Genomic DNA, 21,690 nt, shown 5'->3' on the forward strand with positions numbered 1-21,690 from the left:
AGATAAATTATTACTCTCACAATTTCACACATTTTGAATAAGCAGTTCTCTTATTCCACCACTTGGCACTGATGGGTACGCATGATCATGGCTGTAAATTTACACACACTCTCTCAAGCAAATATTCATATTGATAAATCTCACACTTTGCGTGGAAATGATCCCACACATGGTTGGTTTACGCACAGATGTGTCCATACGCTTGATTGATAAATGAGGCCGCTGAATCAGAAAAAATGAAAACGTTGCTTTTCTGCTTCTTTGAACAAAACACCAAGGAAGGATATACACAGCCTCAAGGTGTATATTTTTGCCTTCATTAAGCTAAAGACACGCTTTTATTGTTCGGCTTTATCTGATCACACAATAACTGTTCCCAGACCTGCCTTTGTGCTGTTTACCCACCAACTTCGCTAGCTACGTCTACCTACCCATTAATCATGGGAAATGAGCGTAAATCACTTTTGCTTGAAAAGCCCACGTAACGCTCCCTGTGTGCCTTGCCGAACTGTAAATTTCTGCACCGCTAGCTATGAAAATCACATCACTCCTCACACGGCGACAGGCCAGTTGGTGCCAAAGGGACCAAGTCCGCCCTCTGGGTGTTTTCAAACCACTGAACTTGTGATCACTGAGCGAGGGAGCGGCGCTCTGCGGCAGCAATCATGGGCACCCAAGGAAGGCCAGGTCTAGCCAGGCACCCTGGGGTGAGACGGGGAAGAGCTGGGAGAAACACAGGTCTAGACACCCTGGGGTGAGACAGGGAAGAGCTGGTGGAAACTCAGTACTGTTGGAAGCCTGCTCTTGCTACTCTGCTCCTCTTCACAACTTTCAGTGTTAGACTAAAAGGGAATTGAGGGTGGGAGGAGATGTTCTTGGAGCATAGCTAAGGTTACTCACAATTAATATGAATGCACTTAATTGTCACGGATCACAACACACAGGAAATGCAAACTTGCCGACCTGTGTTCTGATTGCATGTTAATGTAACCTTTTCTCTGCAATAGTCTGTGTGTTGGGAACAGCCATGCAAAACACAGCTGCTTAATTCACTTTATTTTTTAATTACCACCTGTGGACTACATGAGGACAAGCTTTACTGCAAGTGCTCTTTCATGGTTAGTTTAATAATTAATTTCACTTAAACAAAAGTAGACGCCTATAATCTTTGAAGAAAAATCCTACGTCAAAAGGACTTCCTCGCCATAGTAAAATGACAAAATTAGTTGACAGCCACAAAGTTATCACCCTGCAGTACTACACTGTCAAAGACTTGTGTGGCTGCTCTAAGGGGTTGTTTAAGTGACCTGAGCAGCAACTCTGGCTCCTCCTTTTGGCACTACCTTGGTATAAGGAGGAACTTTGCATGCAGAGAAAATGCAAATCATCCTGTAGTTTTGCCAAGGGCCACAGTTCTCCTTCTCTCATTGACCATAGAAGACTAACTGTATGCCTATGTTTGAGCATCAAATATGTTCCTATACATTTTATTTAAAATCCCTTTAGTATTGTTTTAGTAAGGATATATTCTGTATCTATCAGATTGTGATTCCGTGGTAGCGGTATTCTATAGTTATTAAGGTACTGCTATACAAATACCTGATAACTACTTTTGGCAATGTAGTTTGAGGTGAAAAATGAACACAGGGCAGTATGGTGTTTTATCTGTATACCTATTTTTGATAAACTGTATAATTACATGCAGCTCAACTCTCTCCACCCTTGCTGATCACTCAGCGCAGCGTAACCTACAGGTAGGTAACTGCCAAAATAATGGAAACACTTGAGTAAATGAGGGATACCAAGTATATTGAAAGCAGGTGCTTCCACACAGGTGTGGTTCCTGAGTTATTTAAACAATTAACATTCAATCCTGTTGGCCATTATTTTGGCTATCATGGCTATGCTCCATTGGTGTACAATGCACCCATACACAGCGGCACACGTGGTCACGGAACGGTTTGATGAGCATGAAAACGATGTAAACCATAAGCCATGACCGTCTCAGTCACCAGATCTCAACCCAATTGGAACAATTATTTTGTGTTTTCCACCACCTTCAACAAGACACCAAATTATGGCATTTCCTGTGGTGGAATATTGTTGCATACCTACAAGTTCCAGACACGTGTAGAATATATCCCAAGGTGTATTGAAACTGTTCTGGCACGTGGTGGCCAAATGCCCTATTAAGACACTTTATTTAGGTGTTTTCTTAATTTTGGAAGTTACCTGTATTTTCAGAGACCACGTGAGAAATATATATTGTGGCATGAGATAACACAGCGAGAAAGGTCAATACAGCACACCTATTTGACCAATACAAAATTCCACCACGTTTCCATAAGCAGTTATAGACCATCAACGCTAAACTCGGCTATACAAAACTACTTTGAATGCTTTGTTTTCTTTCGTCTGTGTGTTTTAAGAATGCTTGCTATACCTTTCAATCAAGAAACGAAAGACCAATAAGTGGGACTTAGAAATTCATTAAAACAGTGCTGTTTGTGGATCGCCAGGCACCTCCCTCCCCCATTACCTCTCCTTAACTCAGCAGAAAAAGTGAAAGCTTCTAGTTCTGTAGTAGTGTTAGTCTTTTTCTCTGAGAGACTTGTGTTGCTCTGTAATGCGCCACAGCCAGTTAATGTCCTCCCGGTGGCCTGTGTTTGTGTAATAGTTTAATTGGCTGGGCTGTGCACCTGTTTGCCGGCCCAGGTGGCTGCAGGGCTGGTGCTGCAGTTCCTTCATCCCCCCTCGTCTCCCAGTCAGTCCAAAACAGATGTGTGGCAAGCAGCCCTCCAACATTCCCTCACAGATGGCATCGCCCGAAGCACCCGCAAGCCCCATCCGTCTCTATGCTTCCAGTTTCCTCAAGCTGCCATTTTCTCCCCCCCCCACTCCCCTCTTTTGTAAAACAATTACTCCTTGACCAATTATTCATCTCACACTTCTTTCTAAGCCCTTTTTAATTCTTTCATTTGGATATTCACTTCTTAATTTAGACCTGTCACGACGCCGGCTCTCACCACTTTCCAACGAGTGGTAATTCATTAACTTCTAATCCACTGACTTGATGCGAGATGCCAACTCACAGATAATCAAAGCCTCTTATTTTCTCATTTATGTATAGGGAGTTAAAGTGTGGTAGTGTCGTATTGTGATTTTTTTTATGGTGTTACAGTGTGAGAGAAGTGCAACAGGGCTGGCAGCAGAAGTGCAGGAATTGAATATCACAAAAGCAAATAAGTATTTCTAAACTTCTTTTCACACCCACTCATGCACAAACTCGACAGGATTTTGTCATGTACATTTATATTTTTCAGGCTTCGCTTCCCACTACTAAGTTCACTTCTTAGTGGGGATCATTTTCCTCTCAAACAACATTGTAACGCGATTCGTCCTCCTCTGACGAGGACTATGAAAGATCGGACCAATGTGCAGCGTGGTAAGTGTTCGTAATTTTTAATGAAAAGTCACTGAACACGAAAATACAAAATAACAAAGTGAAAGAGAAACGAAAAACAAAATGGTTCTGTATGGAGGAAGCACAGACACAGAAAACAATCACCCACCACTCAAGTGGGAAAAACAGGCTGCCTAAGTATGGTTCTCAACCAGCGACAACGATTGACCAGGCCAAACACATAGAAAACCAAAACTAGAACAACACAGAATGCCCACCCCAACTCACGCCTTGACCAACCTAAAATAGAAACTAAAACAAGGAACTAAGGTCAGGACGTGACAAACATAGTTGGAGCTCTCCCCCTCTGAGCTACTACCTCTACCTGTCCCGATACTCCACCAATAACTTAAAAGAGGAAGTAAGAGCGTTCTTAGGTCCTACACAGGGAACACATTGCTTCACACTTTTAAGGGCCCAGCTTTGGAGTTCCTTGTGCTAAGCCTTTAGTATTAGTCTGACTCCCTTCAAATCCCAGCAGTGAGTTCCATATAAAATGTGCTCGACTCTCAGATCCTCCAGACAGATTCAGACCAAAATTGAACTTGGCACCAACTTTTCATTATGTGGGAAAATCTTCATAGCATAACTGTGACAATTTCTCTGTGGCAATTTGTGGGCCTTTGTGTGCAGGCATCTGTGAATTGCTGCTGACGCTAGGAGTTTTCTCCTTCTCTGGGTCAGGGCTGGAGAGTCAAGATGGAGCATTGTACTGTAGTCATCTCACAGCTACTGCCAGGGTGTCTGTGTCTCTCGGTCTCACCAGCTTTACCCTGGCTTAATGCCTGTAGCCATGCACTACAGAAGGTAACGCATAGCGCTGGTAATGGGCTTAATAGTAGCTTTGAAGTGGGGATGCTTCTTTCCACGAGGCGCTTCATCAGCCTTGATTGACCGAAGATAACAAAATGATTGACTGAGAAACAATTAAACACCCACCAAGTGACTGACTGTGAAAGATGGTTTTCAGAAAAGTTACACTTTTGAAACGTACATGACCTCCAATACACTTTGTCATGTCTGTAGTTTGTTTGTTAGAGAAGCTTTGGTGTAAATTTCTTTGGAATAACAGCTTTGTCGAAGGTCTTTGCTGAATCCCAAAAGCTGGTTTCTTGACGTTTGGAGAAAAAAGGCATGTCTAAAATGACAAATATACTCCATTTTTGAAAACAGCAGCTATATTCCCGATAGTCAGTCATATTGACCAACCTTAAATAAATATAGGACTTAGTTATTGTATTTTGCTGAATAACCAACTGAGAGTGAGCCATTTTAGTGACATGTCACCAAAGCTAACATAGTAGTTATTTGTAATTTACAATGACAAATTACTTAACACCCTGCATACCACTGCTGGCTTGCTTCTGAAGCTAAGTAGGGTTGGTCCTGGTCAGTTCCTGGATGGGAGACCATGCTGCTGGAAGTGGTGTTGGAGGGCCAGTAGGAGGCACTCTTTCCTCTGGTCTAAAAAAATATCCCAATGCCCCAGGGCAGTGATTGGGGACACTGCCCTGTGTAGGGTGCCGTCTTTCGGATGGGGCGTTAAATGGGTGTCCTGACACTCTGAGGTCATTAAAGATCCCATGGCACTTATCGTAAGAGTAGGGGTGTTAACCCTGGTGTCCTGGCTAAATTCCCAATCTGGCCCTCAAACCATCACGGTCACATATTAATCCCCAGTTTACAATTGGCTCATTCATCCCCCTCCTCTCCCCTGCAACTATTCCCCAGGTCGTTGCTGCAAATGAGAACGTGTTCTCAGTCAACTTACCTGGTAAAATAACAGAAAATAAATGTAAATCCACTAAAACATGATCTACCACAATGTTCAGTGGATGATGGCTTATTACAGCCAGGTTGACAGTCTCCTCAAGCTGAGAGCTGAAGCCTGGTTATGGAAGTGTATTCATGTAATAAAGAGTCAACACTGTGTTGACAGATGTTTCTGGAGTGAGTTTGGGAAGACACGTAGGTGCCAGCCCAGTCTGCCAGAGATGCTTTATTACAGCGAGGGGAGAGAATGTGTTTTTTCTACAGCTAAATCAAGTTCGACGCCGGTCCAAGAAAGTTGATATACGGCTTTATAAAACACGATGTCTTCAAAGGGGTTCAAAAGTATATTGTGCTTTCTCATATTTCAGTGGCATATTTGTCAGGAAATACGTTCCCAAAGCCTTAAATCTTATGGCCAAATGTGTTGTAACCAAGACAGAAAGCCATAATATTCATGTCGGCTAGCTTTAGAATGTCCGTGTTCTTGGAGTTCTATGATGGAGTATTTGAAAAGCTCTCCTACAAGCACAGAGAGGGCAAGATAGTCACAGCACTGCCTTTTTGGGTCAAGCTGCCGTTCCCTTCCCAGCTCCGCTCTGGGACGTAATGGAAACTTGCCTTTTGATTTTTACCAAACTATCAAACTCCAGGAAGTAAGAAATAAAGTTATCAAAACTTCACCTCTCGGTCCGTGAAATAAATTGTTTTACCATGGTGATGGAGTGAAAAAGGGTTTGAAGAACTCAGCCAGGGTCGTCTATGCTGTGGGACTTGACTCTCCAGACTCCAAATGTTATTATAAACTGTCCTGCACCCCCCTAGGCTACAGACAAGCCCATATTTTGCACTGGCACTTGTTAAGGAGAAATAGGTTTTGGAAATTAGAAAATAATCTTTGCATGGGCCCAAGAGGCATGGATTTTGATATTGCAATTTTGTTGTTTTTGTAGTTAACCCAATTTATTTATTTGACTCTCCCCATTTGTTTTCTGTTCCCATTCTAATAATTTCCAGCAATAAATTGGCTAAACTGATTTTTTTAATATTTAAAAAAAACTAGATTATCATGAACAGTAGAGCACACAAAAAGTTGTGACAGACAGGCCTGCTTTAAACTTTACAATTGATAATGAACCATGCTTAATTAAGAGGCAATCTTTCACGTTAACATTTCTTGTACATTCCACTATAATTTCTACACACTCAGAAAAGAGTGGGTTAGCTAGATTAAAACTATCACGTCGCCGACTTCATTGCAGCCTTTTTTTCCCCAGAGGCAGTAAAGGAGCCAAAGATCCAAATGTCCTCAGTGACTGAGCACATTTTAAGAGAGATGCCCATTTATTTTTATGACACCATATGTTAACCTCAGCGGTAGCCATATCTACAGGAGCCCTGGAGCGAGGCATACATAATGCACGTATCTGATTTGAATTCCATATTGATTTAGTTAGAAATGGGATTACGGCACAGGTACAGGGGGATAATTGTCATGCTATTGCTCTACATCCACTAACCCATGGCCATTGCAATTTCTACAACTTCCGTTTCCTTGTTTATCGTTTTGTCAATGCAGAGCTTCTATTTATAGTAGTTTAAATATATAATTTTTGTGGACGTTGTCATGTTGCCCAGGCATGTGGTTCTCTGTGGAATGACAGTTCACAGTGGTCCGCTGTCAGAAACTACTCTGTCTTTTAGGGGCAGTGGAAAAGTATCTAGATAGAAATATTGTGAGTTAACTTTCAGGATTCCCTCAAGAACTCCTGTTGTGTGGTGGAATCCACAAAGAGCAAAAAAGAAAGGGAAATAACCATAAAGCATGAATACAACTAAACACTTTATTACAATATTACATTGGGGCAAAAAAGTATTTAGTCAGCCACCAATTGTGCAAGTTCTCCTACTTAAAAAGATGAGAGAGGCCTGTAATTTTCATCATCGGTGCACTTCAACTATGACAGACAAAATGAGGGGGAAAAAATCCAGAAAATCACATTATAGGATTTTTTATGAATTTATTTGCAAATTATGGTGGAAAATAAGTATTTGGTCACCTACAAACAAGCAAGATTTCTGGCTCTCACAGACCTGTAACTTCTTCTTTAAGAGGCTCCTCTGTCCTCCACTCGTTACCTGTATCAATGGCACCTGTTTGAACTTGTAATCAGTATAAAATACACCTGTCCACAACCTAAAACAGTCACACTCCAAACTCCACTATGACCAAGACCAAAGAGCTGTCAAAGGACACCAGAAACAAAATTGTAGACCTGCACCAGGCTGGCAAGACTGAATCTGCAATAGGTAAGCAGCTTGGTTTGAAGAAATCAACTGTGGGAGCAATTATTAGGAAATGGAAGACATACAAGACCACTGATAATCTCCCTCAATCTGGGGCTCCACGCAAGATCTCACCCTGTGGGGTCAAAATGATAACAAGAACGGTGAGCAAAAATCCCAGAATCACACAGGGGGGACCTAGTGAATGACCTGCAGAGAGCTGGGACCAAAGTAACAAAGCCTACCATCAGTAACACACTACGCCGCCAGGGACTCAAATCCTGCAGTGCCAGACGTGTCCCCCTGCTTAAGCCAGTACAGGCCCGTCTGAAGTTTGCTAGAGAGCATTTGGATGATCCAGAAGAAGATTGGGTGAATGTCATATGGTCAGATGAAACCAAAATATAACTTTTTGGTAATACTCAACTCGTCGTGTTTGGAGGACAAAGAATGCTGAGTTGCATCCAAAGAACACCATACCTACTGTGAAGCATGGGGGTGGAAACATCATGCATTGGGGCTGTTTTTCTGCAAAGGGACCAGGACAACTGATCCGTGTAAAGGGAAGAATGAATGGGGCCGTGTATCGTGAGATTTTGAGTGAAAACCTCCTTCCATCAGCAAGTGCATTGAAGATGAAACGTGGCTGGGTCTTTCAGCATGACAATGATCCCAAACACACCGCCTGGGCAACGAATGAGTGGCTTCGTAAGAAGCATTTCAAGGTCCTGGAGTGGCCTCGCCAGTCTCCAGATCTCAACTCCATAGAAAATCTTTGGAGGGAGTTGAAAGTCCGTGTTGTCCAGCAACAGCCCCAAAACATCACTGCCCTAGAGGAGATCTGCATGGAGGAATGAATGGGCCACCACCACTACCTTGTATCCTTTTTCCCTCTCGCTCTCATCCAACACTTCCCACACTGCAACAGTGTGTGAAAACCTTGTGAAGACTTACAGAAAACGTTTGACCTCTGTCATTGCCAACAAAGGGTATATAACAAAGTTATATAGATATAAACTTAGAGATAAACTTTTGTTATTGACCAAATACTTATTTTCCACCATAATTTGCAAATACATTCATAAAAAATCCTACAATGTGATTTTCTGGATTTTTTTCTCTCATTTTGTCTGTCATAGTTGAAGTGTACCTATGATGACAATTACAGTCCTCTCTCATCTTTTTAAGTGGGAGAACTTGCACAATTGGTGGCTGACTAAATACTTTTTTGCCCCACTGTATATAGCAGCTCTTTGCAAAGATATTCTATCATTATGATGAGGGAGGTGGCACTATGATTCCTTTACAGGCTGTCAAGATAAAAAGAGAGCAACCCACTAGGGGGTGAGGGATCTGGAGTTGTGTAGGTCCTATACTGCTCAACACATCAAACCGCGGCATTCATCCTCAGATTTTCCACATAGGTATAGCTATATACAAGCCCCATTTCAATTAATGGGCCTGATCAATCATGAATGCTTTAGTAACTCCACAGTAGTTTTTCCCTCCACTTCCCTCTATCATCTGCGCAGGAGGAGCCTTGTGCTGTTTAGGAGATAATTGCAAATTTCAGGAGTGTTTTGCACTCCGCGGGGGGTCATTTAGAAGTGTCTGGGGAAGTGCGCAGAGCTTTCCCCCTGTCCCATGTCACTAAGTTGATTTCATCATGATGTTGCTTCTTCACTTTCCCTTGACACATGTTGCTGCCTTCGGCGCTCTCTTTGTCTGCACTCAACCACCCACCTTCACCTCCACCCTCCTTCCCTTAACTCCACATCCCTGGAACATTAATTTATGTTGTGGGTTTTGATGTGCAGTCATTTTGTGACCACCATCTCTTTATGGGGGGGGGGGGGTATCTTGCTGAGACTCAAATGCCAGTAGAGGCGTCGGACACTTCCGATGCCAGGCAATCATATTCGCAGGGTGCTGACACCGGGATTATTGTCCCTCGGAGTACGCCGCTGGGCTTTCACCCTGTCCGACTCTCTGAAATCCAATATCCCTGTTGCCTCCCTCTCTTGCTAGTCAGGAAGGTTAATGTGTCTTTGTAGTCAATCACATGACCACTCCACCGATGCCTGGTGCTGTCCACTCTCCCCGGTGTGAAATTAGCCATGCATTTGCAGTGTTTTCTACATGGTTTCGACAGTGGTTTCTACAGGGTACGGGCGCTCCCATTGTCACTGTGTTCAAAGCAAAGATAATTACTTATATTCTCTGCTCTCACCCCCCCCCCCCCCCGTACCTACAGTACCAGTCAAAAGTTTGGAAAAAAGTTTGGACACACCTACTCATTCCAGGCTTTTTCTATATTTGTACTATTTTCTGCATTGTAGAATAATAGTGAAGACCCAGAGTTAACTCTGCTGCAGAAGATATGTCCATTACAGTTCAATTATTCACAGAGTTCAATATCAACTGTTTCAGAAGAGACTGCGTGAATCAGGTCTTCATGGTCAAATTGCAGCAAAGAAGCCACTACTAAAGGACAACAATAATAAGAAGATACTTGCTTGGGCCAAGAAATAGGAGCAATGGACATTAGACAATGGAAATCTGACCTTTGGTCTGATGAGTCCAAATTTTGAGATTTTTGTTTCCAACCACCGTGTCTTTGTGAGACACAAAGTAGGTGAACGGATGATCTACGCATGTGTGGTTCCCAGCGTGATGCATGGAGGAGGAGGTGTGATGGTATGGGGGTATTTTGCTGGTGACACGGTCTGTGATTTATTTAGAATTCAAGGCACACTTAACCAGCAAGGCTATCACAGCATTCTGCAGCAATACACCATCCCATCTGGTTTGCGCTTAGTGGGACTATCATTTGTTTTTCAACAGGACAATGACCCAAAACACACCTCCAGGCTGTGTAAGGGCTATTTGAGATAGTTGGACTGCAGAGTGAAGGAAAAGCAACCAACGAGTGCTCAACATATGTGGGAACTCCTTCAAGACGGTTGGAAAAGCATTCCTCAAAAAAGCTGGCTGAGAGAATGCCATGGGTGGCTACTTTGAAGAATCTACAATCTAAAATACATTTTTATTTATTTAAAAATGTTTCGTTAACTACACGATTCCTTATGTGTTATTTCATAGTTTTGATGTCTTCACTATTATTCTACAAAGTTGAAAATGGTAAAAATAAAGAAAAAACCCTTCAATGACTACGTGTGTCCAAACTTTTAACTGGTACCGTATCTGAGTGGATGGAGGGTGGACCAACTTATGTCCCGTCATCAAAAATGGATCTGCGAGAGAGGACAGAGGAGGCAGTGGAGTAAAAGTGTACTTCATTTGAGAGCTGTGTGTGGTCGGGACATCTGAGCATTTCAATCCACTTGAAGGAAGAAAAAACCAAGTGAAATGATTGGTTTTGCGTCTCAATTACACCCTTTTTTCCTAACACAATGCCATCTCTGTGTTCCCATTTCTTTCTTCCTTTCTTTCTTTCTTCCTTTCTTTCTTTCTTTCTTTCTTTCCATCAGTGCCTATTGAGAACACAACATTCTATATTAATCATTCTTCCAAGTGTTTCATATTTTGACCTTTCTCCTTCCTGGTTTGTGTTGTATATTACATCTGATGCCCAGAGGGCAGCGGAGATATCCAGGAGGTCATGGTCAGGGTGTGGAAAGGCTATGCCATTCATTAAGTCTTATTCACAAAGATGTATGTATTTTTTTATTCATTAATTAGCTACTCAACACTATTTCCTTGGTTTTGCAAAGGTCATAACCTTTCAGACAGGCAATTGTTTGAGGATACTGATGAACGTTTTATATGGACAAATTTGAAATTGTATCATTCTTGAGAATGTGAATTTAACATCTTCTGTCTGACCAAAGAGCAAAATGGAGATGTTGCGTGCTAACTGCAGTCATTGCTATTCAGCATTTTCTTGTTATCACCATGACTGATTTACATTGCAGTTTATACCCTTTACAGCATATGTCGTGAAAATATATTTATTTAGTTTTCTCTATTTTAGCATAAAAAGTCATGTTAGATAAAGGGAACCCGAGTGAACAAATAACAATATGTTGATACTTATTTCATTTATGTAATACAAAAAGTTAACACCCAATGCCCCTGTGTAAAAAAGTAATTGTTCCCTTACACTCAATAACTGGGTGTGCCACCTTTAGCTGCAATGACTGCAACCAAGCACATCTTGTAGTTGTTGATCAGTCTCTCACATCGCCGTGGAGGAATTTTTGGCCATTGCAGAACTACTTTAACTCAGCTACATTTGGTGGTTTTCGATCATGAACTGCTCTTTTCAGGTCCTGCCACAACATCTCAATTGGGTTTAGGTCTGGACGTTAACTTGGCCATTCCAAAACATTAGATTTGTCTTGATACATGACCAAAGTGTGCTTCAGCTCATGGAAGGATGGCCAGACATTCTCCTTTAGAATTCTCTGATACAGATCAAAATGCATTGTTCCTTCAATGATTGCAAGTTGTCCAGGTCCTGAGTCAGCAAAGCATCCCCAAACCATCACACTACCATCTCCGTGCTTGACCTTTGATATTTTTTATTTGTTATTTTTTTTATTTCACCTTTCATTTAACCAGGTAGGCCAGTTGAGAACAAGTTTACAACTGTGACCTGGCCAAGATAAAGCAAAGCAGTGCGACACAAACAACACAGAGTTAGACATGGGATAAACAAACGTACAGTCAATTACACAATAGAAAAATGTATATACAGTGTGTGGAAATGTATGAAGACTAGGGAGGTAAGGTAATAAATAGGCCATAGTGACAAAATAATTACAGTTTAGCATTAACGCTGGAGTGATAGATGTGCAGAAGATGAATGTGCAAGTAGAGATACTGGGATGCAAAGGAGAAGAAAAAAAAACAATATGGGGATGAGGCTATTTACAGATGGGCTGTGTACTGGTGCTATGATCGGTAAGCTGCTCTGACAGCTTCAGTGATTGTTTTTGCAATTCATTCCAGTCATTGGCAGCAGAGAATTGGAAGGAAAGGTGGCCAAAGGAGGAGTTGGCTTTGGGGATGACCAGTGAAATTTACCTGCTGGAGTGCGTGCTACGGGTGGGTGCTGCTATGGTGACCAGTGTGCTGAGGTAAGACGGGGCTTTACCTAGCAAAGACTTATAGAGGACCTGGAGCCAGTGGGTTTGGCGACGAATATGAAGCGAGGGACAGCCAACAAGAGCATACAGGTTGCAGTGTGGGTAGTATATGGGGCTTTGGTGACAAAACGGCTGGCACTGTGATAGACTACATCCAATTTGATGAGTGTTGGAGGCTATTTCGTAAATGACATCGCCAAAGTGAAGGATCTGTAAGATAGTCTGTCTTACGATGGTAAGTTTGGCAGCATGAGTGAAGGAGACTAAGTTGCGAAATAGGAAGTCGATTCTACATTTTATTTTGGATTGGAGATGCTTAATGTGAGTCTGGAAGGAGAGTTTGCAGTCTAACCAGACACCTAGATATTTATATCTAAGCGTACAGGTCGCAATGGTGGGTAGTATATGGGGCTTTGGTGACAAAACGGATTGCACTGTGATAGACTGCATCCAATTTGTTGAGTAGGGTATTGGAGGCTATTTTGTAAATGACATCGCCAAAGTCGAGGATTGGTAGGATGGTCAGTTTTACAAGGGTATGTTTGGCAGCATGAGTGAAGGATGCTTTGTTGCGAAATAGGAAGCCAATTCTAGATTTAACTTTGGATTGGAGATGTTTGATATGGGTCTGGAAGGAGAGTTTACAGTCTAACCAGACACCTAAGTATTTGTAGTTGTCCACGTATTCTAAGTCAGAGCCGTCCAGAGTAGTGATGTTGGACAGGCGGGTAGGTGCAGGTAGCGATCGGTTGCTGTGGGGGGTGCAGAGCTGTTGATCGGGGTAGGAGTAGCCTGGTGGAAAGCATGGCCAGCCGTGGAAAAATGCTTGTTGAAATTCTCGATTATCGTAGATTTATCGGTGGTGACAGTGTTTCCTAGCCTCAGTGCAGTGGGCTGCTGAGAGGAGGTGCTCTTTTTCTCCATGGACTTTACAGTGTCCCAGAACTTTTTGGAATTTGTGCCACAGGATGCAAATTTCTGTTTGAAAAAGCTAGCCTTTGCTTTCCTAACTGCCTGTGTATATCACAGGGGCTATTCGATGCTAATGCAGTACGCCACAGGATGTTTTTGTGCTTGTCAAGGGCAGCGAAGTCTGGAGTGAACCAAGGGCTATATCTGTTCTTAGTTCTACATTTTTTGAATGGGGCATGCTTATTTAAGATGGTGAGGAAATCACTTTTAAAGAATAACCAGGCATCCTCTACTGACGGGATGAGGTCAATATCCTTCAAGGATACCCGGGCCAGGTCGATTAGAAAGGCCTGCTCGCTGAAGTGTTTTAGGGAGTGTTTGACAGTGACTAGGGGTGGTCGTTTGACTGCGGATGCAGGCAATGAGGCAGTAATGGCTGAGATCCTGGTTGAAGACAGCAGAGGTGTATTTAGAGGGCAGGTTGGTCCGGATTATATGTATGAGGGTGCCTGTGTTTACGGATTTAGGGTATGAGGTTCTTACTGTGGAATGAAGGGTTTAGTTTTCAGTTTTCACTAGACATAACGAGACCCATGTCGTCTAAAGTTTGCCAAAACGTACCTGGAAGACCGTCAAGACTCCTGGAAGAATGTTCTTTGTACAAATTAGTCATAAGTGGAACTTTTCTAGATATTTCAGATTTATATGTGTGGGCATTTGACATCATTCCCATTGGGCGTGCTATTCTGATTCTTTCAGTAAACCATTGCGTCGATTGGTGGGAAATGGCTGTAGACTTCAGAATGCAGAATCATAAGGCTGGAAGTCTCCCTGTGCTCGGTTTCAGGTTCTAATGTCAAGAGCAATTTGTTGCTAAGAGCTCAAGGCCTCAAGTGGAATGCAGCAGTGCTGAATGGGTCAGGAGTGGCAGAGTGGGACAGAGGTATGGCTCAGCCCATAATACAATATGAAATATATTGCTCTCAATGACACAATACTCCCCGATGCCAGTCCCAATTAAATAACACAACAAGACTGAACAATGTTGGGCTACTGGCTGAAATCAATGTTCCTTAAAGCATCACAACACAGGCCAACTGATCAGTCAGACAGAAAGACTGAATGCGTGTCAGATTCCACAGTCAGCAATGAACAATTCCAGTCGAGTCGGTTGCATTGGCTGTTGCACAAAAGCAAAGCATTCTCTCCAGCATCAATTACATTTCCCATGCCAAATCTGTCTGTAGCAATATGATTAACACCACTCAGTAAATCCATTCAACACCACATATGGCATACTTGATAGTGACACACCACGGCAGCTTATTATTTCATTATAGGGAATTGCATTGCCTTGTTCGTGAGCTACATACACGGTGGCAGCAAAGGTCAGATGTATAAATGTTTCCATTTGGGAACTTGAAGACAGATGAAGTATTAGTTATTATTGCCTCCCAATAACTATTCTTGTTGGCAGGGAAGATTAACACAAAATATGAAGCTGACATAGGAAACGAAATGTAGAAGATTTGTTGCTATCTGAACAGACAGGAAATTCCTTATATATCTCTATGCCGTGCGCAAATAAGCATTATCAACACATTGTTTACGTTTGCATCCGTGCTCTGGGTCCAGACTGAAATCATCTCATATAGTTCTGGGATTTGTGGCACCTAACATAAAAACAGCATAATTGTGTCTTTACCAGCAGAAATAGTATACAACAAATGGTTTTTTATTATTATTATATTACTTTTTCATTTTGGCAGCGGAATGTACTGTACATGATTGTGGAAAGTAACACAATTTGTTGACACTTAACTGCAAGATTATATCCATCAATATTTCATGAACAAGTTCCACCCCAAAATAATGAGATCCTTGAATTCATGCCACAAATTGATTAAAGGAAGAAGCTGAAAGGGAATTGGATCCTATTTGCCTATTGTGCTGTTGCAGCTTTGACAGACGGACAGAGCGATGGACAGCCAGACAGACGGATGGAGAACATAGAGAGACGACACAGACATACAGACAGGATGAGACTACCCACCCTGGACCCACACTTTAAATCCTAGCTCCACTATTCATACACTTTAGTCACCTCCAAACGAAAGCTTCTTGATTTCCCTGCAGTGAAGAGATAGTTGCTTCAAAACAATAAAAGCTTGTGACAACATGCAGGAGGAAAGAAGGCATCTTCACTTAACCAGCTGACAGTGTTTTCTGTGAAGTAGCAACGCTTTTGCTTTGTTTACTTCCCAGCTTGTTGAGGAAGTGAATATGTTGAGGCACAGGTTATTTCAACCATACGGATTGTGTGATATCACACAATCAATGTAATCTGCCTGAGCTACGAACGTGATCACCTGATGCATCTCATTTGGTTGTCATGGCAGTTTTTGCGGCCGCTTGTTTTAGACTCCGAGACATTGTATACGACCACCCGGTATCGGCGGCTGCATCTCAGGTCACACAGAGCACTGTGTAATAATCAGAATACCTCTCCACAGATATCTGCTTAATTTCCCCTAGCGCTCGCGTCACCATCAACCATGTCGCGTCTTTCCCCTCTTTTTGATGTCTCACGTAAAGTCACTTGCTCCTACCACCTCTGTATTGATGTCTCACGTAAAGTCACTTGCTCCTACCACCTCCGTATTGATGTCTCACGTAAAGTCACTTGCTCCTACCACCTCCGTATTGATGTCTCACGTAAAGTCACTTGCTCCTACCAGCTCCGTATTGATGTTTCACGTAAAGTCACTTGCTCCTACCACCTCCGTATTGATGTCTCACGAAAAGTCACTTGCTCCTACCACCTCCGTATTGATGTCGGCTGTCATAAACAGCACATGATTGGGCATTACATTGAGCGGGGCTCGATTGTTTCCCCGAGATCACATTTTTGCTATCGGGTTTAGCTAACTGTGTTTGCATGCAATAAGCTGCCTGCCGCAAAGCAGATCACGTGAAGGGAAGTGGCAAACATTGAACCTCACCTCAGTAAACAGAGTTATACATTTTGGACATTATGCTGAGTGGTTTTATAACAAAGAAGATCATTATGCTGTACTTTACAGCGTAATGGTAGTAAGTTACAAATTGAGTTGGGCTTGGCCCGGTAATGCATTTTGAGGAATGGGTTCGGAGGGCTTCAGTAGTCTTAATAATTCTCCATTAATTTTGCTGCAGATCAAAGAAATACCTCACTTCACCTCAGAGAAACAGCCTCGGGCCAGTAAGCATCGTTCCTAATCGAGGGTCTTCTCTGACTGCCGAGTCAATACAAATGATTTTAATATGCATGTTCTTATTGCGTTGAATCATTGTCAAGAAGGCAAAATAACTCATTGAATTACGTCCCTTTAATGCTACAAATTGCTCAATGCGTTTTGTGTTATTGACAATCGAGCGGCAAGAGCAAGTGATGCTAATGACATAATCTAGGTGTGATCGGGGGGTCAGCCCCTGCCTCACTCACTCTCCTCCACATATCCCATCGCTGACAAACAGTCTCATCTGCACTGGATCATTTGCTGTCTCCAGATACGCTTGTGGTTTATTGCCAATTATCTCCCGCGATCCATTATCGATTACAGTGTTATCTTTCTTGCATTGCTTAATCTTTTGGTGGCACTACAGCATGCTGCTGGGGGCCTAGAATCACACTGCTAGACCACAGGAGCAGGACATATGATGGATGGTTGTTAATTTACCTGTAAATGATTATGTGATACACATTCTAGCATTTAGTGTTATAAAAAAAGGGGGCTGTGTTGATTGGCGATTCTATCTCTCATCAATAGATTCTCCACAGAAATAACCAGGAAAAATAGAGACAATTTTTGTGGAGATGATCATTCTCCTCAATGACAATGAAACCAATACCACCAATTACTTTTTATGTATGATTCAACAGCTGTTAGTCTGGCTCCGAACTACAGTATGTACGTTGTCTGACTTAGTTTGACTGTTTTTTTTTTTAAATTGTTCCTAGCTGGGTGAACAACTTTGGCCATGAAGGACTGGGCCTCCTCTTGGATGCATTGGATAAGTTGCTGGATAAGAAACAGTAAGCTTCTTACATTTCAACTATTTTTCTTCTCAATATCCTCTACATACTGTCTAAATCTATCATTCCTGTCCTTTCTCAACTCTTTTTCAGGCAAGAAAGTATTGACAAAAGAAACCAGCACAAGCTGATCCAATGTCTCAAGGCCTTCATGAACAATAAGGTTTGTACTTGTTGGGTTGGTCCTAGACTTTCATGACAAAAGTTCTACTTACTGCAGTTTTTCTTGATTCCTGAGTGTTTTTAGATAGCTATATAGCAGGACTCAATTGGCACCCAAAGTTGGCCCTCAACCACTTGAACAATCAATGTAATAATTTATTCTACCTTTTTACATCGACTCAAAGTAATCCGAGGTGGGAAAAGAAGGACAGTACAGTGCAGAGGTGGTTCTGTATTCACCTTAAAGTGCTCCAAACATAGACTGAATTTCTACAGCTTCAATGCCTCAATTTCAATGGCAATCCTGGAATAAAGTCTTATTCACATTGAAAAGGAGCAAGAGCGGTAGAAAGGAAATCAATAAAAAGTGATATCACTTTATACTCCGTATGTAGTCATCTCAAAATCCTGTATGATGAGACCAGGTTGGCTGTTTTTCCTATCTAGAATGGCTGGACTGTGACAAGTGCTATTACGAGCACGTAAAGCGGAGCTAATTTGCCATGTTGAGCCCATTGTCACCAAGTATTTAATTATTCCTTTTTGGGAAGCAGCACTGTCTCATCTCTCAAAAGTAGCACATTGTTCAAGGATGGATGAGCTATTGATATTGTTACCCTTTATAAAATCCCCATACGTGGTCAAGTATGCCCATTGCTTGAATCTGAGATAGATTTAAAGATAGTAGAGGACTATAAGTATTTGTCCCCACAGCCCTGTCCTGAATTGGCTTAATTCATCATAATCTCAATTTTCCCTTGGCCTCTATGTCCCTCTTTAAAAGAGAATTAGGGCTAACTATTACTTATATTAGAGGTTCTTTGTAAAGTTAGTGGTTCTTTAAAAAAAACTGTAAGTGAGCGATCTCTATGAATGCAAATGCTCTCATTAATTTATACCCTATGGACACCTTTCTTTTCTTCCTCTTACATGCCTACAGTACGGACTACAAAGGATTCTGGAAGATGAGCGGAGCTTGCTGCTCCTGGCCAGGGCCATTGACCCCAAACAGACCAGTATGATGACTGAGATCGTCAAGATCCTCTCTGCCATCTGTATCATTGGAGAGGAAAACATGTAAGTTCACTGCAACCATACTTCATTAGCATCATCCACCATTATTATATCCTCAATGTCACTCTCTGTGCTCATGCATTGTCTTCCTCCCCACTTCTCCCTCTAGCAACGTAATACCGTCATGTACATTACGAGATTAACGAAATATATTTGTAAGCCACAGGAGGCTGCTGAGGGGAGGACGGCTCATAATGATGGCTGGAATGGAGTGAATGAAATGGTATCAAACACATGGATCCATTTATTTCCGTTCCAGCCATTACTATGAGCCCATCCTCCCCAATTATGGTGTCACCAACCTCCTGTGTTGTAGACAATCTGTCATTGGCCCCAGCACAATACATTCTGTGCACTCATTGCATTTGCAGCAAGGGCTTTGAGCTGTATCGGTGCACTGCCAGTTAACATGTTCTGATTTAGCAGTTTGGGCTGTGTAATGTATTTAAGTGCTCAGTGTTGTTGGCCATGAACACACAGCTTCGCTGACAGATTATAAATTGAATCCAGCAGAGCTCTTTTTTATTGTGTCTGCCACAGAGCTGGACTAGAATAACAATGGCACTTCAAAGTAGGTCTGCATGCAGCAGAGGAAAATAAACAAACTGACGAATACGAGAACCCAGTTAAAACTGTTTTTCGCATATCAGCTCCTCTGAATGCGTCTGCGGGACCATAGTTTTGGCCCCTGCTATGTTCAATGTAGGAATGTAAAGATGTGTGTGTTGAAGACGACTGTCTCAAACCTTCCAATGATCACAGCCATGTTTAAGCAGGCACAGCTGATTGACAGAGGCCTCACTTTTGGCTCATTGTCAACACCACAAACCAAGTGACGGAATCAAAGGGCAAACTCGAGGAGTTAAGCAGATGTAGCGCTTTTTTCAAGTTACAGTTTGAACAAGCATTAATAATAATATAATAATATATGCCATTTAGCAGACACTTTTATCCAAAGCGACTTCATTAAAACCACTATGTCTGTACCCCCTGCACATGTCTGCAGCTTTATCACTCCTATCACATAGAAAAATGCTGCTCCATTCTTCTACAGTACCAGTCAAAAGTTTGGACACACCTACTCATTCAAGGGTTTTTCTTTATTTCTACGTTATAGAATAATTGTAAAGACATCAAAACTATGAAATAACACATGGAATCATGTAGTAACCAATATTTATTTTAATATATTTGAGATTCTTCAAAGTAGCCACCCTTTGCCTTGATGACAGCTTTGCACACTCTTGGTATTATCTCAACCAGCTTCATGAGGTAGTCACCGGGAATGCATTTCAGTTAACAGGTGTGCCTTGTTCAAAGTTAATTTCCTTCCTTCTTAATGCGTTTGAGCCAATCAGTTATGTTGTGACAAGGTACGGGGGGGTATACAGAAGATAGCCCTATTTAGTAAAAGACCAAGTCCATATTATGGCAAGAACAGCTCAAATAAGCAATGAGAACCAACAGTCCATCATTACTTTAAGATATGAAGGTCAGTCAATCTGGAACATTTCAAGAACATTGAAAGTTTCTACAAGTGCAGTCACAAAAACCATCAAGTGTTATGAGGAAACTGGCTCTCATGAGGACCACCACAGGAAAGGAAGACCCAAAGTTACCTCTGCTGCAGAGGATAAGTTCATTAGAGTTAAAAGTCTCAGGAATTTCAGCCCAAATAAATGCTTCACAGAGTTCAAGTAACAGACACATCTCAACATCAACTGTTCAGAGGAGACTGCTTGAATCAGGCTTTCATGGTTGAATTGCTGCAAAGAAACCACTACTAAAGGACACCAATAAGAATAAGAGACTTGCTTGGGCCAAGAAACAGGGGCAATGTACGTTAGACCAGTGGCATTCTGTCCTTTAGCCTGATAATTCCACATTTTTAGATTTTTGGTTCTAACCACCGTGTCTTTGTGAGATGCAGAGTAGGTGAACGGATGGTCTCTACATGGAGCATGGAGGAGGAGGTGTGATTGTGTGGGTGTGCTTTGCTGGTGACACTGTCTGTGATTTATTTAGAATTCAAGGCACACTTAACCAGCATGGCTATCACAGCATTCTGCGGCGTTACACCATCCCATCTGGTTTGCGCTTAGTGGGACTATCATTTGTTTTTCAACAGGGGGGCTATTGTGTAAGGGCTATTTGACCAAGAAGGAGAGTAATGGAGTGTTGCATCAAATAACCTGGCCTCCACAATCACCTGACCTCAACCCAATTGAAATGGTTTGGGATGACTTGGACCGCAGAGTGAAGGAAAAGCAGGCAACGAGTGCTCAGCACATGTTGGAGCTCTTTCAAGACAGCTGGAAAAGCATTCCAGGTGAAGCTGGTTGAAAGAAAGCCAAGAGTGTGCAATGCTGTTATCAAGGAAAAGGGAAGCTACTTTGAAGAATCTAAAATATAACAGATGTTTTGATTTGGTTTAACACTTTTTTGTTACTACGTGATTCCATATGTGTTATTTCATAGTTTTGACGTCTTCACTGTTATTCCACAAAGTCGAAAATAGTCAAAAGAAAGAAAAAAACCTTGAATGAGTAGGCGTGTCCACACTTTTGACTGGTACTGTATATGTTACATTTATTCCACACATATACTTCACATAATGGTTATAGGTCACACATTTTTTTCCTAGGATTTCCAGTAAAATATAAAATTCTGATTCATATTTTATCCCTGGCAGAGTTTCCCCTTCCCAGTGCAACGATTTGGATGGAGGCAAACTCACATAACACACATCAGTCTAATATGTCCTATAAATGACTCGTTTTTGTCAACAGACCTCCATCCTCCTCCCATGCCATCACTGGGTTGGGAGGTACTCGGTG

The 21,690-nt window shown here is 42.0% G+C and overlaps 1 protein-coding gene across 1 annotated transcript in view; it reads left to right on the forward strand.

The window, feature by feature from the left end:
* LOC124011136 (protein diaphanous homolog 2-like) overlaps positions 1-21,690 on the forward strand; it is a 610,415-nt gene that overhangs the window by 161,037 nt on the left and 427,688 nt on the right. The window contains 3 exon segments of the mRNA XM_046324198.1: positions 17,543-17,617; positions 17,711-17,780; positions 18,720-18,856. Coding sequence (XP_046180154.1) covers positions 17,543-17,617; positions 17,711-17,780; positions 18,720-18,856 — 282 coding nt within the window.

This window comes from Oncorhynchus gorbuscha, linkage group LG23 (genome assembly GCF_021184085.1).
Source record: "Oncorhynchus gorbuscha isolate QuinsamMale2020 ecotype Even-year linkage group LG23, OgorEven_v1.0, whole genome shotgun sequence".
Taxonomy (NCBI): domain Eukaryota; kingdom Metazoa; phylum Chordata; class Actinopteri; order Salmoniformes; family Salmonidae; genus Oncorhynchus; species Oncorhynchus gorbuscha.